The sequence below is a fragment of the Chanos chanos genome, chromosome 6, assembly GCF_902362185.1.
Source record: "Chanos chanos chromosome 6, fChaCha1.1, whole genome shotgun sequence".
NCBI lineage: Eukaryota > Metazoa > Chordata > Actinopteri > Gonorynchiformes > Chanidae > Chanos > Chanos chanos.
Window position 1 is genome coordinate 19,497,666 of NC_044500.1, and position 17,815 is coordinate 19,515,480.

The following is a 17,815-nucleotide window of genomic DNA, read 5'->3' on the forward strand; positions in this document are numbered from 1 at the left end:
ATGAATAGCATAATCCAGTGGTGCTCTTCCCTCACAGTCAACGGTTCTGGGGTCAGCCCCATGTTCAACCAGGACACTGACAGTATCCAAGTAGCCATGCTCACTGGCCAGGCTCAGGGCAGTTCTTCCGGCTTTATCCTGCTGCTCCAAGTCTGCTCCGTGGCTCAGGAGCAGCTGCAGGAAGCAGGCACGCTCAGTGGCGCGCGGCAACTCCACAGCGAACATCAGAAGGGTACATCCGAACGCTCCCTGGATGTCCACCGATGCGTTCACTGCTGTTTCCCTGAGGGCCACCAGGATGAAATGGGCCAGCTGGATCTTCCCCTCGCTCATGGCCTGGAGAAATATCCTGGCACCTGAGTGCTGCTCCAGCTGGCAGGCAATCTCATCTGAGTGGATCATTTGAGCAGGTGAGATCAGGCTGCTGTCAGAGAGAAGTAAGAGAGCTGTTAACTACAGCTCATTCAGAAAACATGTGCTAAGTCTTCCAGATCAGATGGACTGTCCTCATGTCTAATAACCAATTGATTTATGGAAGAGGCCCTAAGGCCTGTTTGCTGTCTATCTCTCTGCCCCTCCCTACTTTCTCTTGCTCTCTCTTTCTTTCTTTTGAAAACCATTGGTCTATATCACCAGCTCAATACTTTGTCCTGCAATGTAGCCTGGCCTCATTGTCTGTCCTTTTGACTTGTTCCATTTATCCACTGGGGAAACTCTACTTCTCTTCTCTTTGTCCATAAAGAACATACCCTATCCTTGCCACATGGTGTCTCTTGGATTGGCATTGATGTCACGGTAACACATAGCCCTTGACAGGCGCTTGTTTTGGCCCTGACTAATTTTACTTAGCAAAAAAGGACAGTGAGCAGTAGCACAGGGTTTGCATTCTGTAGGAGATACAAGGATACAGGAAATTAACTATCCTCTTTCACTTTGAAATTAGGTCAGTCAGTCAGCCCTGAGGCAATAACTTCATGGTTAATCTGAGGACAGCATGCGATGATAATGTCTTGTTTTGGAAAGCAGAGGTGAATGCTTCAGCAGATAAAATGTTGTTTCTCTTGCAAAATTAAACATCAGTGTCATTTTTTAGTTTAAAGATCTAAAAATCAGTTTAGAGGGCTCTACTTTGTGATTTGGCAGTTAGGCATATAAGTGGCTTGTAATGCAAAGTCATCTTATGTATAACTGCTTTTTATGTATTTAAAAACAAAGGTGCTGTATATGCTTTAGTTACCTGTAATTATTCAATATAATAAAATTATTGGATTCTGGATTATTTGCTTGTAAACTGACAATCATAGAAACAATTCCAATCCCTGAATTTTACCATTTTCCCCTCAGAATGTACCTCAAGGTCTATTCTTCGTATAATTGTTTTTTGCCCTCATTTTTGTAAACTGAGCACACTAAAACAGAGTTTTTCAACATCCTTGGCCATAATTGTGTGGTGGTGAACAGAGGGAGATACAGGATATTAGAAACGTCCACTTGCATTACGAGACTTGTGGTTGCTATGGTGCCTGAGTTAGAGCAATTCCCCGGATGTAGCAACTTCAGTCTCTCAACATGGCGATGAGAGAATGAGGGCAGACTCTTTTTAGGGGTTAGTAGGCTAACTTGTAAGCAAAGTTAGCCTGCTTTGCTAAGTTTGTTGATATCCAGCAATCAAGAGAGGAAACCTGTGAAGTCTATTAACCGTGTCTGTGAACAAAATTCAAGTCGTATTTCAGGTATGATTCACTTTTCCATTAACCCGCCATGTAAAATGGATTATATGAACAGTGTGCTGGGTAGTTTGAATACTCTCGCAAAAATATTTAGAGAACGTTATAACGCTGTCTTAGTTCATTCCCGGATCGTGTAGATATGCTAGCATGTGTGGTAGTTGTAATGTTGGCTGTGGGTTGGTTTATAACTCTTTAGCAAGTCAACTAGCATTAGATGTACTAGCATAACCTACTTAGTTACTAATTGGCTGGCTAAGTTGTGTCTTTGATTACTAACAACAGAACTTAAGCCTGTCGCCGTACCGCACAGTGTGCCTTCATTTGTTTCAAAACAGTTTGAAAAGATGTGGACCAGTAATATGAAATATAGCGATGTAACTTAGTGAGTGGAGTCTGATGACCATTTAACTTAACGATATCACATAAGTATATATGTTAAATTTTGAGATTAGCTAGCGGACCCAGCAAAGGCTAGTTTACCTTTAGCCAAATGGGTTGTTAGCTAACCGTAACGAACTCTGTGTGCTCTCTAGTGTTAGTCGTATTATTGTTATTTTTTGAAGTTTGAAATGAATTTGTGAACCTTACCCATAGATTGTACTCTTATAGTGTCGTTTCCAGAAAGTGACTAATTCAAGCAATACACTAACGTTACAGAATTTAGCTTAGCCTGCTGAAGAAAAAGTTCGGGGAGGGATGGATTGATTGGAAGTCGTCATAAGCGAACAAATTCATACAGAAGTGTAACTTTGATTAGCTGAAGCCAAAACTTATGAACATTTTTATGTGATATATTTTCTTTGCCTTGTTTTACTGCTTGAGAATAGTTATTCAGATGTTATCAGCTGGTCAGTTACTGCTTTCAGGCGAGGTAGTGTGATAACTTGTATTTAGCTAACGTAGCTTGTTTGTCGATTTAGCTTGCTGGTTAGTTAATTCGTTCAGCTAGCTAGCCCACATTTGTCAACCGTTGTCAGTAGGTTGCATTTAGCGATTTAACTGTCTATTTTGTAAGTTTAGATTTTTAGTCAGTTACTGCGCTGGAAAATAACTGCTCGTAACATTCGAGTGTATTCGTTACGCTTTCACATGTGCTCATCGGCAAGGAATGTTTGCCAACTTTGACGCCGAAGTTTGTGTGACGAGTTGGTTTCGATGTTTTGTGGAGGGATTTACGCAGCATAACTGCATTGAGTATCGATATGAAGTTTATCACGGGACTTAAGATAGATTTGGGTTTCGTTCAAGCTTTCTAATTGTCCATTACAGAAACAAACAACAGCTTACGAGTGTTTTCCACAAAACTACACATCTTTTAGCCATTCAGACTGATTACAAGGAAATGATTTCTGTACTTCTCAAACAGGAATATGATGACATATCTTAGGCTACCTCCTACATTGGATATATTATGATCTTGATTCGCTTAAATGGGTAACAATGAACTGTCGATGCCTTAGTTGGTTTATGACTCCATACATCCGTGATGTTGTTATGGATTGCATATAAATATAATTTGGACAGCTCAGTTAGGTCCTGATGTGCTTTGCCTTCCCCTTCATTGTTTTAGCTACAGGGAAGTGAAGGAGGTCCTATTACCGTTGGTAGAATATCTCATAGTCTGCTTGGTCCTAATATTTTAATATTTGTTTGGGAATGCGCCGTGATGTTGCTGGTCAGTGTGATCAAAATGCTGAGATGAATAACAACATGGATAAAAAGAAATAACATTTTATACACACCAGTGTGTAGTTTGTGAATTTCCCTGGGTTCACAGTCCCTGGAGAGAAAAGGGGGAATCTGCCTCCTCTTACTCTGAGTTCTCAGTGAATGTCAGTATCACATTATGATCATTGTCTGTTTCAAGAACCGATTTAATAATACTGCACATCTTCAGTTATTTTAGCTAAGCCTTCTTCTAATGATTCAAGGACGTTTTCATGTGTAGTTGTCGGGGTGCATTTTCTCTGAGGGAGACTGGAGGCCTTGCAGAAACTTGCACCTCTGTTCTCTCTTTTTCCTATTTCTCTTTTGTTATCTTTTCCTACTTCTCTTTTGTTTATCCTTTTTAGTCTGCCTCTCTCCTCACGCGTAGCGGCTGATAACTGTCGGCTCTGTGGCTGGGATGCAGTTTGTACCGGGCTCTGGGCACATTCCTGGCATGCTTTAGTGCGGCACAGGGGTCGCACAAACCACACTCAACCCCCTGAACTATACCAAAGCCAACCGCAGTACTTAACTTTCCACGGTTGGACCATGCCAGTTCAATTTCATATTACAGTCGATTTGCACTCCCGCTTTTCTCAACAGCCGCTGAGATTAATAGTGCTTATTCAGGAGCCCTTAGAGTTTCTCATTTAGATTTCACTTCATCCGTCAAAAGCCATGGCTTGGCCACTGAACCAACGGATTTGTCTGTAGAAAATGATTGAAAATTGTAAATTATTGTGTCTGTGTGTGTTTTTTTCCTGACTAAAATGGTTATTTGACATAGAGAGTAAGTTACTGTGTAAATAAAATCATCCTTAATGCTTCATCATTGGGGTTTACTCATATAGAAATACCACTTTTATCCACAGAATTCAAATATTGTACTAAACATCCCTGCTGACTAACCCAGATAGCTGCATATAGAATAAACTAAATATAAACTACTGATTTACTGATAGACTTTCTGATCAGATATGAATCAGTGCTGACTCAAGGCCTTGTCACATTGATATGGAGAAATAATATTTTGGCTGAAGGAACATTCTGTCTAGCTTTGTAATGAAGTGTAGACCTCTGTTTTTGTTAACTGTACAGATCTGAAATTCCCTAAAAAAAAAAAAAGAAAAATGGACATTTCCTATCAATGGAACATGAGTGTAGCTTTATCCTGACCATGCTGAAAACTGCTATCTAACACTGGAGTAACAGTTATCTTCAGGGATTAGATAAACTCTCTCTCTAGATGTGCGCGTGTACACACACACACACACACACACATATATATATATATACATATTAGGTTTGGGTGATATTTTGAATATACTCAATGTATCGCGGCCTGTTCTACGTGTGATGTAGTAAATGACTATGTCGCAAACATTGAGTACAAATGGTCACGTAATTTTTTTAAGCTGCTGGCATGAGACTCACTTTGGCGTTTCACTTCTCTCACTCTCTTCTATTGTTTTCTCCCTCTCACAGACACAAAAAGTAAAAAGCTCATATACATACGTCACACACACTCGTCTGCCCATTCCGACCACTCTCCTGGGCGGGTGTGTGTGATGTGTATTGGTCAGACGTGTGTTTTTGTATCTTGAGGGCACAGGGAAAGAGCCTGGAGAGATTGAAAGAAGTGAAACACCAAGGCTAGTTTATACGTGTTGAATTTGGGAACGTTAATACAAGATGGAGGTGGATAAATTGGTTTCGAAAAGAGACAGCACTTGATCCATCATCTGGCAGTGGTTTGGGTACCGCAAGGAGGATGTTGAATAAATACTGTTTTCTTAAATTTAACTTGGTTGTGATCTCCCCCTTTCTGCGTGCAAGTTTAAAATTCTTCCAATAGAAACCACTAATGAAAATAAACAAGAAGGTTTTAGTGCAGACATGTGTTACAGGGACTACCAGAATCATCATACTGGTGTGACTGTATGCATCAAAGGGTTAAATCAAGCATTTATGAGGTGCTTTAGAGGAGATTTCAAAAATATCGAGATATATGTCGTATATCGCGATATAGTCTAAAAATATCACAATATTATTTTATAGGCCATATCGCCCAGCCCTAATATATGTCTGTGTTTATCTAACTATGTATGTATGTGTGTTTGTGTATGTGTATATATACACACACACAAACACATATATTCAGTGAATATTATCTGTCCACAGTATAAACTTGTGAAAGTCCCAAAAATCTCTGGTTATGTCTGGACCGCCCTCCCCCCAGAGAAATCAGAGCGTTTGCAGAGCTCCGTCAAAGTTTGGTGTTGGAAACCAGTCCGTGCAAAGCTGTGCATGGGTGTGCAGAGAATTATGGGAAATAGTCACACTTGGCCTCTGTTTCTCTCTGACACACAGTATGAATGGTGTAGTGAAAACGTTGGTGCAGAACGAGAAAAGCAGTGCTGCTGGTTTTGTTGCATTATACTGGTTTAACCCTGGAATATTCCAAGAGAATGAGGCAGGCCTTTTGTTTGGGCTGAATAGGCTTGGACATAGATGTGAAAGGACTTCTGTCTCCCCTCACACTGTACAAACTGCTGCTACTGTGGAGACCACAACCAGTGTTGTCAATGCTGGCTTATGTGTTCAGCTACTGTGTGACGAAATTACAGAGAACTGTTTATTCAGATAGAATTGCCTTTGTCTGCTTTTCTAATGCATGTCATCAGTTTAGAGAATGGATACAGGCCTCATTTGACTGACTTATGTTTCTGTAGTCAGTCATGTACTGAAATATGTAGGTTAGCATGTTTTGAAAAAAGCAATTATTTGTATGCCTGTGTGAGCGTTGGATGGATAGGTGGCAGTGAACTATCACCTGAGGGACTAGAGTGAAGGTGATTACTAAGAGAGTGTGACAACAGCCACCAGGTCTTGTTTTGGTTGTTTTATCTGTGTCAGTCATGGCTGTGCCTCTGTCTGTAGGGGGCTTTTGTGTTCAAGCTTCTCTTTCAAGATTTTGCTGAGAATGGGATATGTTTACAAGCATCTACTTTCACAACACCAGAGCCTTGACTCAGATGGGCCAGCATGCCTTTTGTCTTGACTCCAGTTGCAGCAACAAGCGGCAAAGCCCACAGGCTGAGTCATCGCATCGGTGCTGTTTTTATTGCTGATTCAGACCAAAGCTTCGCACCTTTGTTTTCAGTGGTCATTAGTTAGTCAAATGCACAAAGGTTTCTGTTTTCCTGAAGATGTGGCCAGTGTTGTTACCTGGTGCCAACCCAGCAGCAAAGAAACTTCACTGTAACACAAGAACAAGGAAATGGCTGCTGCAGCTAGCACAAAAGTCAGCCATCCGTGTTTGATAGATAACCATGTCGCATTCCTCTGTCAGAGCTGAAAGTCCTCATCCATTGGCTAGGCTCTAGCTTCAGTACACTCCGCGTAGCTCTGGGCAGGAGATGCCAGGTCATATGTACTGCCCATGAGGGAGTTCAAATGAACTCATTTTGAAAGTCATTTCACGTGGACATCACATCAGACGATTGCCAAACATGCCGTAGAATATTGGAAAACCAGGAAAGATGATCAGCCAGTCAAACTGGTTAAATTGTGTGATTACGTCAGTCAAGTCAACAGCGATAGTTACAGCATAGGAATAGCCCTGCTTCTCCTTCAGCTCTGTGTATATGATCAGTCTGTCAGAAGTAACTTCCCCTATGAATATGGGAAAGCAAACAACCTCAGTTCATTTCTCTGTGCATTTTGGTTAAGGTAGTAAGTCCTGTCAAACTTTGGTCTAAGTCAGCTGACTGAAAACAACATAAAAACCCCTGCCCTAATGCTGCAGAAACAGGTGGGCCCAAAGCTTGGTTCCTTGCATACTTTAGCTCTGCTGTCTTTGTACATGATTCTGCTCAAAAGCTTTGAGTGCGTCGAGTAGAACTGCTCACTAACATAAGGCCCTGTATGCGGCATAGGTGTGTGAAATGGTCTGTGCAGGCCTGGTGTTTTATTTTAGCAGTGTGTGTGTGTGTGGAGCCAGTGAGCTGCCATGGAACGTTAAGCTGCAGTCTTGGTAAATACTAGGGCTGTGTGATAAGAGTACTCTTACTGCTCCAAGGTCAGGCTATGTTTGTGCTTCCCAGACTAACCGTGTGCAGTAGATTGACTGGAGGGCCCTAACACGGACATTGGCACTAAATGGCAGGGAAAAAAACACAGATCAAGAGGCATGAGCCAAAACAGACTTTGAATAGTGAGCCAGAGTTTTGTGACAATGGCTTTTGATAAGTTTGTGAAATTTGCTCTGGCTGGCCTCCAGGAACTTAAATTAGGTCCATTAGAGACAGTTGTGCACTATTTTTTTTTTTTTTTAAATGAACAAAAGAGATGAAGACAGTAGGATCTTCCATCCTGTTTAGCAGTCAGTTAGCCACAGTAGTGTAAAGCTGGTTTTCAGATGGCCGTGGTTTTTCCAGAGAGAGACAGACGAGCTTTGCGGTCAGTAGCTCTGGTCTCGGCGTATGCTTGTTGCTTTGACCACAGAGCCATTTCTCTCCCTGTGCACCAGGGCATGATGGTATGCCCCAGGAATGCCCGACTCAGCTCACCAACGCTTACCAAACGCTACATGTTTGCTTAAGCCGCATGCCCGCCGTAGCACTTCGCAAGCTTCATTGATAAGTTCCTGCCACCAAACAAAGATTTCTGATGCTGAAACAAAGGCAACTGTGAAGCACACGTGCACAGCCAAGGTCCCGCAGGCCATATAGTTACAAACATTGTTTAATTTTTATGTGCCATTTTAATCTGATAGTGCACTAATGCTACAGTATTCTTGGCAAAGCAAGTCAGTAATGTCAGTGAAAACGTGGCTCCGTTTCCTGAATAGCACAGACACCTGTTGCCCTGTTGTACTTCTCTGTAAGAGGAGGAAGTAGAGCAGTTGAGACACTAAGGGAATCCAGTTGTGCTGATGGAGCCATTTGTGGGCGGGTGCACCTGTGTCTGTCCCTCTCAGCTGACTGCGATCTGTTTGGGGAGGGGCTTTGTCACAGGTGCGTCAGGATTGTGTGTGTTTTGGTGGTGATCTGGCAGCCTTTCACTTTCACTCTGTGGTTAAGTGGATCCTCAAAGGAGATTCATCAGAAGACGCCCACCTTTCATCTCAGTTAATCTCCTGTTAAGGATACGTCTTTTCTCTAGCACGGTGAATGTAACAAGCTTTGCCTACCATTATACAGCATGTGTGACTGTGAAAGCACAAAAGCTTAGGGGATGAGCTGCTTTGTTTCCTCACTAGGAGACAACAGCAAACAAAACTCCCACTAATGGTAGCATTCCTGCGTAGCTTTTGATGAGACTAATGTCTTTGCCTTAAGGTCCTGCACGCCAGTGTGGCCTGACTGCTCACAAAACACATCAAGAGACTTATATCTTAATACACATCAAAATAAAAACTCATCGTTTATGTCAATTTCTTTGCCACAAAATGTACAGAAGAACACATTGAAGTTAGTTTAGTGTGTTCTGGGTTTTTAAATTTTTGAAAGCGTAGTCATAGGAGAGCTCAGGTGATTCCAAAGGTTTTCTGGGGTTGTGTGTGTGTAGGAGGGAAGGTTCTGTCCGAATTGGACTGGGCTCTAAGAACCTGCGGCTAACCCTCATGCTCTTTGATTGATGTCTCTGTGAATGATCCGATTACACTTCAAACGCTCTGGCTGAGCATGGAGCCTGGCTGTGTGAAACATGCCTCTTAACTTAGTCACAGGCCCAGAGTTTCCCAGCCCAGCCCAGGCCTGAGAGAGAGAGAGAAACAGGGTGGGTGGGGGTAGTGTTGTGGACACGTATGTCTCAGGACTGTGTTTGGGTTCTGGGAGTGTCTCTGATACCCGCTGTGAGAACAGGGGGAAATTAGAGAGAGAGAGAGAAACAGAGAGCCAGAGGAAAGTGCATGGAGAGGGAGTGACTGTTTGATAGGGCGAGACTGTTTTTGAAGGAGTGCATGAAAGTTGAGAGAGGAGAGAGGAAATTGAACTGATTGTTTTTCTCACCAGAATGGCTACTTTTTTCTTTTTGAAATAACTTCTAAAATATGCATATGGCCCCAAATGTGTGAGAACCTCTTCTGACGTTAGGTGTGTGTGTGTCTTTGTGTTTGTGGTGTTGTAGTATTTTAGTAGTTCTCAAGACAGCTTGCCAACTCACACCCCTGTTTAGTTATTATTACACTGCCGATCCAAACCTTTACTGAAGTGCCAGGTGTCCCAGTGTCTCTCTTGGCACAGCTAAGTGTTCATCAAATCCAAACCATGCAATGCAACAACAACACGGTGTGTTTATTCACTCCCTCCCCCTCTCTCTCTCTCTCTCTCTCTCTCTTTGTCTGACAGGTCTGATGATTGGCTGCAGACATGTTCAGTAAGAAGAAGAAGCAGCGCATTCAGATCTCCGCGCCCTCAAACTTTGAGCACCGTGTGCACACAGACTTTGATGAGCAGGAGCAGAAGTTTGTGGGGCTGCCGCGTCAATGGCAGAGCCTCATCGAGGACACGGCCAAGAGGCCCAAACCCTTCATCGATGCCACCGTCATCACCAATGTGGAGCCCCGCAAGGTCAGAGGTCGCGGCAGGGTTTAGGCAGCATGTTGGATGAGAAATTAGCCGACCTGAGAAGAAGTGCTAAGTTAAAATGTTGCTGGATTTTACATTGGGAAGTCATTTGCTTTTGACCTTTGCATTCAGTGAGCATTGTGTTCTCCGAGTGTGTTTATTTATGGAGATGTGCATTTTGTTGATGAAATGAAACAATGAGTGTTCTAGAGGACAAAATGACACTACATAGATCCTAAACAAATCAATTGTTTCTGTCATCCTAACCTGTAAACAGAGAGGACAACCATACTAACAGAAAAAGTACATCAGCTAAAATAGAATTAGCTTGTTGTTGATATCTGAAATCTCTCTCCTAAGCAGCTGTGTCTTTTCCTGTCTGATGTTAGAGCAGTGTGTTAAGCAGTGAGTTTGAATGTGTGTGTATTTCATATGATAGTTCTGGGGCACTAAGATTGGAGTGGATGTGTGAAGCAGTGAGTTTGAGTGTGTGTGTGCATTTCAGACAATAGTGCGGGGCAGTAAGATTGGAGTGGATGTGTGAAGCAGTGAGTTTGAGTGTGTGTGTGCATTTCAGACAATAGTGCGGGGCAGTAAGATTGGAGCGGATGTGTGAAGCAGTGAGTTTGAATGTGTATGTGTGTGTTTCAGACAATAGTGCGGGGCAGTAAGATTGGAGTGGATGTGTGAAGCAGTGAGTTTGAGTGTGTGTGTGCATTTCAGACAATAGTGCGGGGCAGTAAGATTGGAGTGGATGTGTGAAGCAGTGAGTTTGAATGTGTATGTGTGTGTTTCAGACAATAGTGCGGGGCAGTAAGATTGGAGTGGATGTGTGAAGCAGTGAGTTTGAATGTGTATGTGTGTGTTTCAGACAATAGTGCGGGGCAGTAAGATTGGAGTGGATGTGTGAAGCAGTGAGTTTGAATGTGTATGTGTGTGTTTCAGACAATAGTGCGGGGCAGTAAGATTGGAGTGGATGTGTGAAGCAGTGATTTTGAGTGTGTGTGTGTGTGTGTGTTTCAGACGATAGTGCGGGGCAGTAAGATTGGAGTGGATGTGTGAAGCAGTGATTTTGAGTGTGTGTGTGTGTGTTTCAGACGATAGTGCGGGGCAGTAAGATTGGAGTGGATGTGTGAAGCAGTGATTTTGAGTGTGTGTGTGTGTGTGTTTCAGACGATAGTGCGGGGCAGTAAGATTGGAGTGGATGTGTGAAGCAGTGATTTTGAGTGTGTGTGTGTGTGTTTCAGACGATAGTGCGGGGCAGTAAGATTGGAGTGGATGTGTGAAGCAGTGATTTTGAGTGTGTGTGTGTGTGTGTGTGTTTCAGACGATAGTGCGGGGCAGTAAGATTGGAGTGGATGGCTCTCTGACGTGGTTGCTGGACGAGTTTGACGACATGTCAGTCACTCGCTCCAACTCGCTGCGGCGAGGGAGCCCCCCAATCCAGCCCCGCCGTGAGTCAAGCTCCTCGGGAGGAGGGCAGGAGAACGGAGAACCCACACACCGGCAGCACAGCCATATAGACAGACACGGAGACGGCAAAGACAGGTAAGGCCACAACAGCCAAGCCAGTCCACGCTTAGTAACAGCTCGTATGATTGTAATGCGGAAGTGAACACTTACTGTCTGCTTAGGGAGAGACTGCGACAAGATCGACTCAGTTCTGACCCAAGGGTGCCCCACGGGCCTCCCCGCGCTTCACGGGAGGACGGCAGACCTCACCAGCAGCCCCGTGGCCAGGAGCCCAGCAGACACAAGGAACGAGAGCGGACCGGACCTCCCCCTGGACCGCCCCAGCACAGAGAACGGGACCCACGTGAACACTACGACCAGGTCGTTCACAGGCCAGGACCGAGCGACAAGAGGCCGAAATCCAGCTACACGGGGCGAGATAGCAGCCCCCAGTCCCCCAGGGATAAGAGACCACTCTCTGGACCCAATATCCGCACCCCCAACCTGCCTGTCACTGAGGGCGTGATGAAGACAGCACAGCAGACCGGGCGGCCCTTCAACACGTACCCCCGCACAGACAGTGACACACCCAGGAGTCCTAGCAGTCAGGTAACAGGGAACTTCAGTTTGAGTGGAAAAAACTGGTAACACGCAATAAAAAAAGCTCACTTGCGCATCTAGTAGTCTGTTCAGGCCATCTGATTTCATTTTCACGGCCCGTTGTGTTTGCAGGACGCGAAGCCAGGCCGACCACACGAAGCCTCGCACCACAACGGTCCCTCCAGCGCAGCCGGCCGGGTCGAAGGGAAGCATGGTTCTGGCCCAGTCCGAGGAGACACCCAACAGCACCACGCCTCCCATCCAGCCTTGGGTCCGGAGCCTCCACATCCGAGCCATCCTCCCGTGCCTAGACAGCCAGCGCCTGGCGCCCCGCCCGTCCCACAGCAGCAGCAGGCCCGCTCTCCGCAGCGGGAGCCCCAGCGGGTGTCCCATGAGCAGTTCCGCGCCGCCCTACAGATGGTGGTGGATCCAGGGGACCCGCGGACGTACCTTGACCACTACATCAAGATTGGCGAGGGCTCCACCGGCATCGTGTGCATAGCCACGGTGAAGAGCACCGGCAAGTTAGTGGCAGTGAAGAAGATGGACCTGCGGAAGCAGCAGCGCAGAGAGCTGCTCTTTAATGAGGTGAGATTTTGTATCCATAGCTGCCACATAGTCTCATGTTAAACCTTGTCCTTGTGTTTTTTAAACACCCGTGATCAAATGAAGTTACTGTGTGTGAATCAGTAATAGGATTCAGCTGACCAGTGACGGGAATGTTTCATTTTGTGTATGTTTTGCCTTTTTGTGATTGGTTGATGACTGTGTTACTATGACGTTTCTTAAAGTTAATTAAGAAACGTCATAGTAACACACACACACACACACACACACACATTCTTGTATGTGGGGAACATACTCCTGTGTTTTCGGGGGAAACAGCATGCCCAGTTTGTTTTAAAATTCGTTTTACTCTGTTGCATCAAGGTGGTGATCATGCGAGACTATCACCATGAAAACGTGGTTGAAATGTACAACAGTTACCTAGTGGGGGATGAACTGTGGGTTGTCATGGAGTTCCTGGAAGGTGGCGCTTTGACTGACATCGTTACACACACCAGGCAAGTCTTATTTGTTTGTTTGTTTGTTTTCTAACTCAAGGGGATGTATTGTAGATAGAAGGAAATTGCTAAGATGAACGTGTTTAATCAAAGACACAATGGTAGTATTTATTCTGATAGGAAAAGCAAGATTTTGATCAGTGGACACCTGATTGACCATCATCTGTTAATGCAATGGTTCACCTAAAAAAAACCCCAAAAAACTAACAACAACAAGTAAACAAGGAAAAAATCCTTTACTGTGTATTTTTGGCTTTTAATTGGTATCAGCTGAAATGTAACACTGGAAAAGCTGTACATCCCTGTAGATGTGCTTTCTTTTGAAACGCGAGAGGTCACAGAGCAGAAAAGTCTCAGTTAACACCACTAGATGGTAGGCTTGCTCATGGATCTACAGTCCACAGTGCCTTTCTGTGCGGCAGCAGAGACTGCGTGTGATCTGTGTTGCTGCAGAGGTCTGTTTGTACAGTGTGTCTGCAGATGGTGCTTTTTGCAAAGACACAGTAGGGTCTAATGTGCAGGTCTGAGGCTGTTTGTTTATATTGCAGGATGAATGAGGAGCAGATAGCCACCGTGTGTTTGTCTGTGCTCAGAGCTCTGTCTGTGCTGCACAGCCAAGGAGTCATCCACAGAGACATCAAGAGTGACTCTATCCTGCTCACGCATGACGGCAGAGTAAGAATCAAACACGTCAAACACATCACTTATCTCTCTCCACCTGCCCCAAACTGCCCTTTTCTCCTTTCATCCTCCTCTTATTCTGTTCATGTCACTCTTTTTGTGACTGCTGTGGGGTAGACCAGTAGTCAAACTTCTGAGCTTAGTGTGAACCTTAGGATTTGTGTTAAAACCAAATGTTAGCTCACATTTTTTTTTTTTTTTAACACCATGAACACCCATCTCTGAGCCTTCGTGCAGATGCGGTCTCTCTGGTCAAGAACCTTATCACGTTTTGTGTGAAAGCTAGTCAAAGCTGTATCTTTCCATTTTCCGATATCCACTGATGAATGTTTGATAACATTTTGTCAAAGGCATCTCTGATGATCGACTTCCTCTCTGAGCCTTCAGGAAGTGTTACTCTTTTTGGCTTCAGTGCAAACCCCAAAGCCGCTGTTTCAGAATTAACTGGTGGTTTTTCTCTGACGGTCGGTGTTAGCACGCAGTGCGCGGTGAGACAGAAGAGGAAGTGCTGTCAGCTACCCTCAGCTGTTTCTCGTCAGACCGCTGCGTGTGTGTGTTTGTGTGTGTGCACGGGCCTGTTTCGTTTCCTCGCACTTTAACATTGCTTGTTGAAGTCTTGCAAGTCTGTGTCATGTTGGCTGGTATGTTTAACCAACCAGCAAATTGCAAAATTTTCTCAGAAATCCCCCATGGTTGTTCAGGGTCAGTGGATCTACCAGTGAACCCACCCTGTTAAACAGTTTTTACCCGCAAAGGCCATCTGCCGTACACTGTTTCATGTTTTTTTTTTTTTTTCTTGTTTTGTTTTGTTTTTTTTTTTGGGTGGGTGCCGTGGGGTGGGGAGGGATGAGAGAAGATTGATTTGTACCTATGGCTTACTGTTGTTGTGTCAGCTTGAAACAGGGTGTATTATCCCTGAGGTTTGTTTGTTTTATTTTTTTTTCCCGTGATATTTGACATGTAGAGTCATTATGAAACTCGTGCATCAGATCTGTATTCCGTTCAGCATATTAGAATGTGAATCAGAGGTCACTGCAGTTAGGTCCATGTTACTAGGCAGGAAATGTTAATGTATGAATGAATGTAGTGAAGGAGAGAGCAGCACATTGTTCAGTGCTGATAAATCATCTCCTCTTTTGCCCTCAGGTGAAGCTGTCAGATTTTGGCTTCTGTGCCCAGGTGTCTAAAGAGGTCCAGCGGAGGAAGTCTTTGGTGGGGACGCCGTACTGGATGGCCCCAGAACTCATCTCCAGACTTCCTTATGGACAAGAGGTCAGATCCCCTGCCTTTCCACCGTGCCTCCCATCACACACACACTTACACTGTACTGATATGTGTGTGTGAGTGTGTGTATGTGCGTGTGCGTGCACTGCAGATGAGGGTGCTTGATTTCATGTATGCTGCTTTATAAGTGGTTGGAAGTACACTGGGCAAACAGATTGATGGCAGTTGATTTTTGTTCTTTTTGCAGGTGGATATTTGGTCTCTGGGGGTGATGGTTATTGAGATGGTGGACGGCGAACCCCCATACTTTAACGAGCCTCCTCTGAAAGCTATGAAGATGATCCGTGATAACCTGCCCCCCAAACTCAAAAATCTCCACAAGGCATGTGTCTCTTATGTGTGAATGTAATGCGAAGCTTCAAATAGCTTTTTATCTGGCGTGATTATTTTTATCAGTTTAATAGCACGAACGAAGGGAGAACTTGAGATGAGAAACATGACCTCAGTAAAAGTTGTGTGTCAGAGTGCTCTTCTGTTTCTTTGATTCACTCTTTGATAAACACTTTTTTTTTTTCCTAACATGACTTCTCGCTTTTTTTCTTCTCCTGCAGGTTTCACCACTTCTGAAGGGCTTCTTGGACAGGATGCTGGTGCGAGACCCTGCCCAGAGGGCCACAGCCAGCGAGCTGCTCAAACACCCTTTCCTCAGCAAAGCTGGCCCCCCCTCGTGCATCGTGCCCCTAATGAGGCAGAATCGCATGGGCTGAGGGCTGAGGTTGGGGGGGGGGGACAGGACCTGTCACCACAGGAGGTGGTTCCTCACACAGATCCTCGTTTAGAGCTTATTAAGCACCAACCTTCTCACTCTGAGCCAGGCCTCACTGCAGAGACACTACACATGCCAACTCTGCACATTGTAACAAATCTCATTTTGTCTGTTCAAGCATTTTTACTCTTTTTTCTTTTTTTCTTTTAACTAAACATTAACTGAATACGTGCTTGATCAGACCTGAACCTTTGAAGGAAGGGAGTGAAAAACACTACGTTTTCAAAAAAACAACAACAACAACAAAAAAAACCGGATCCTTTGGTCGTTTTTTCCCCCCCCCCCCTCTCTCTCCACTACTTTTCGTGTAATCACCCGGCATAAGCCAACACAGGTGGCATGGAAAACTAGTATCTGTGGACTCTTCAGTGCTCTCACCTGTGTTGATGTCCCCTAATGGGTGGAAGTTTTATCCATTCTTCTCCAGCTTGTAGGAGACACTACACATTATTGGTGGTTTGATGATTAGGGTCTGAGACTGTGCTTTTGAGAGAAGCCTAGGAGAAAATGACCGGACGTAGTTTTAACCATCTCTGAAGCCGTCCTCATGCAAAAAAAAAAAAGAGAGAACAGTTCCCCCTCGACTGAGAAGTCAGTTATAACAAAGCAAATCAAAAAACTAGGGCACTCACTGGATTTAAGGCCCCAAACTTTCTGACCACAATTTCCATTTGATTTGTGGTTGAAAGGGGAACACGACTACTGGAGACGGACTTCTGCTTCTCCTTGTTCTAAATGAACTCTAGGCTTTTCTTACAACACTAAGCAAAGGTAAACACTGGAATTGGTTTTATTGTTTCAGAAGACTAAAAATTTTGTGTAAGTTTGCTGAACATAGTTATATTAAGATTTTTTTTTTTTCATATTTTGTGATCTTTTTTTTCCCCTTGGGTGACAGTGATATGATTTTAAACACTGTTTCAAGATTGAAGCTGCACTCCCCATACGATTCTATTGAAAAAAGGTTTTTTTGGGGTTTTTTTTGGCAAAGGCGAGACATTTCGCTCTGACTTTTTTCAAATGTAACCTTTTTTTTAACACCACGGTGCAAACCTAGATTGCTCCAGACGCAGACTGTTAGCCAAAGGTTGTCAGTTCAATGTAGGGCAACCTGTGAGAAAACTGTTCTTTCAGGGGCACTCCAAAATCCTCTAGCTAAGTAGCTTATATGTGAAGTCGCTGGTCCTTTCCTGTGGAGAATTCCTTTAAGGTATAGATCTGTGGGGGAGGGAAGAGCTTGGACTATGTGAATGTATGGCTTATAGTCTCATATCAGCTCTAGTCTCCAAGCGCTTGTTAAGAGTTGGAATTGGACTGGAAAGGTGTTAACCCTCTTCTGTAATCCAACCGAGCAGCTGCAGGTGCCATGACTGTGTATGTCCACTATCAGCACAGAGGTGGATCTGTGTAGCAGAGCACAAGCAGACAGACATACAGGCTCTTGCATCTAAGCCAGGTTGCTTACACAACAATAAACACACACACTATTTATTCCTGTAACAGTGAATGCACCCCAGGGTTTGTGAGTTGCTTACAGAAGAATTAATCTAGCGAGGAACCAAAGATGGCACTGGACACACCAAGATGAGGCAGTCTATAGTGACGTTCAGGAGTTGGTTTTGAAGGCTGTTATGACAGAAAAAACCCCCAAACAAAACAGTTAATAAATTCTGAGATATCACTACTTTAGACACACTGCAGTCTAACACTAAACCCATCACTCCAGCCTGTCAACCTACTGTAGAATTAATTTTTCATTGTCACATGGATAAAGGACCAAAGCGGAGATGTAGACTGAAGTCAGTAATACAGGGGATTACAGCGGTCCAATGTGACGACTATGATGTGCATATTAGATAAGAGTAGGGTTAAATATCAAGAGTAATTCAGCAAGTGACACTTGTTTCATATTTGATCTCACATAATGATTTTGATATTTTAACAATTATTTTGTTTTAA

At 44.1% G+C, this 17,815-nt stretch overlaps 1 protein-coding gene across 1 annotated transcript; it reads left to right on the forward strand.

Annotated features, from left to right (window-relative positions):
• Positions 1-1,674: 1,674 nt before the first annotated feature.
• Positions 1,675-15,908, forward strand: pak4 (p21 protein (Cdc42/Rac)-activated kinase 4). Its single transcript, XM_030778517.1, has 10 exons — positions 1,675-1,733; positions 9,791-10,012; positions 11,337-11,557; positions 11,644-12,070; positions 12,194-12,649; positions 12,992-13,125; positions 13,674-13,800; positions 14,953-15,078; positions 15,278-15,412; positions 15,642-15,908. Exons 2-10 carry the CDS (start codon positions 9,812-9,814, stop codon positions 15,795-15,797), a joined length of 1,983 nt encoding a protein of 660 aa, XP_030634377.1. The 5' UTR covers positions 1,675-1,733; positions 9,791-9,811; the 3' UTR covers positions 15,798-15,908.
• The last annotated feature ends 1,907 nt before the right edge of the window (positions 15,909-17,815 follow it).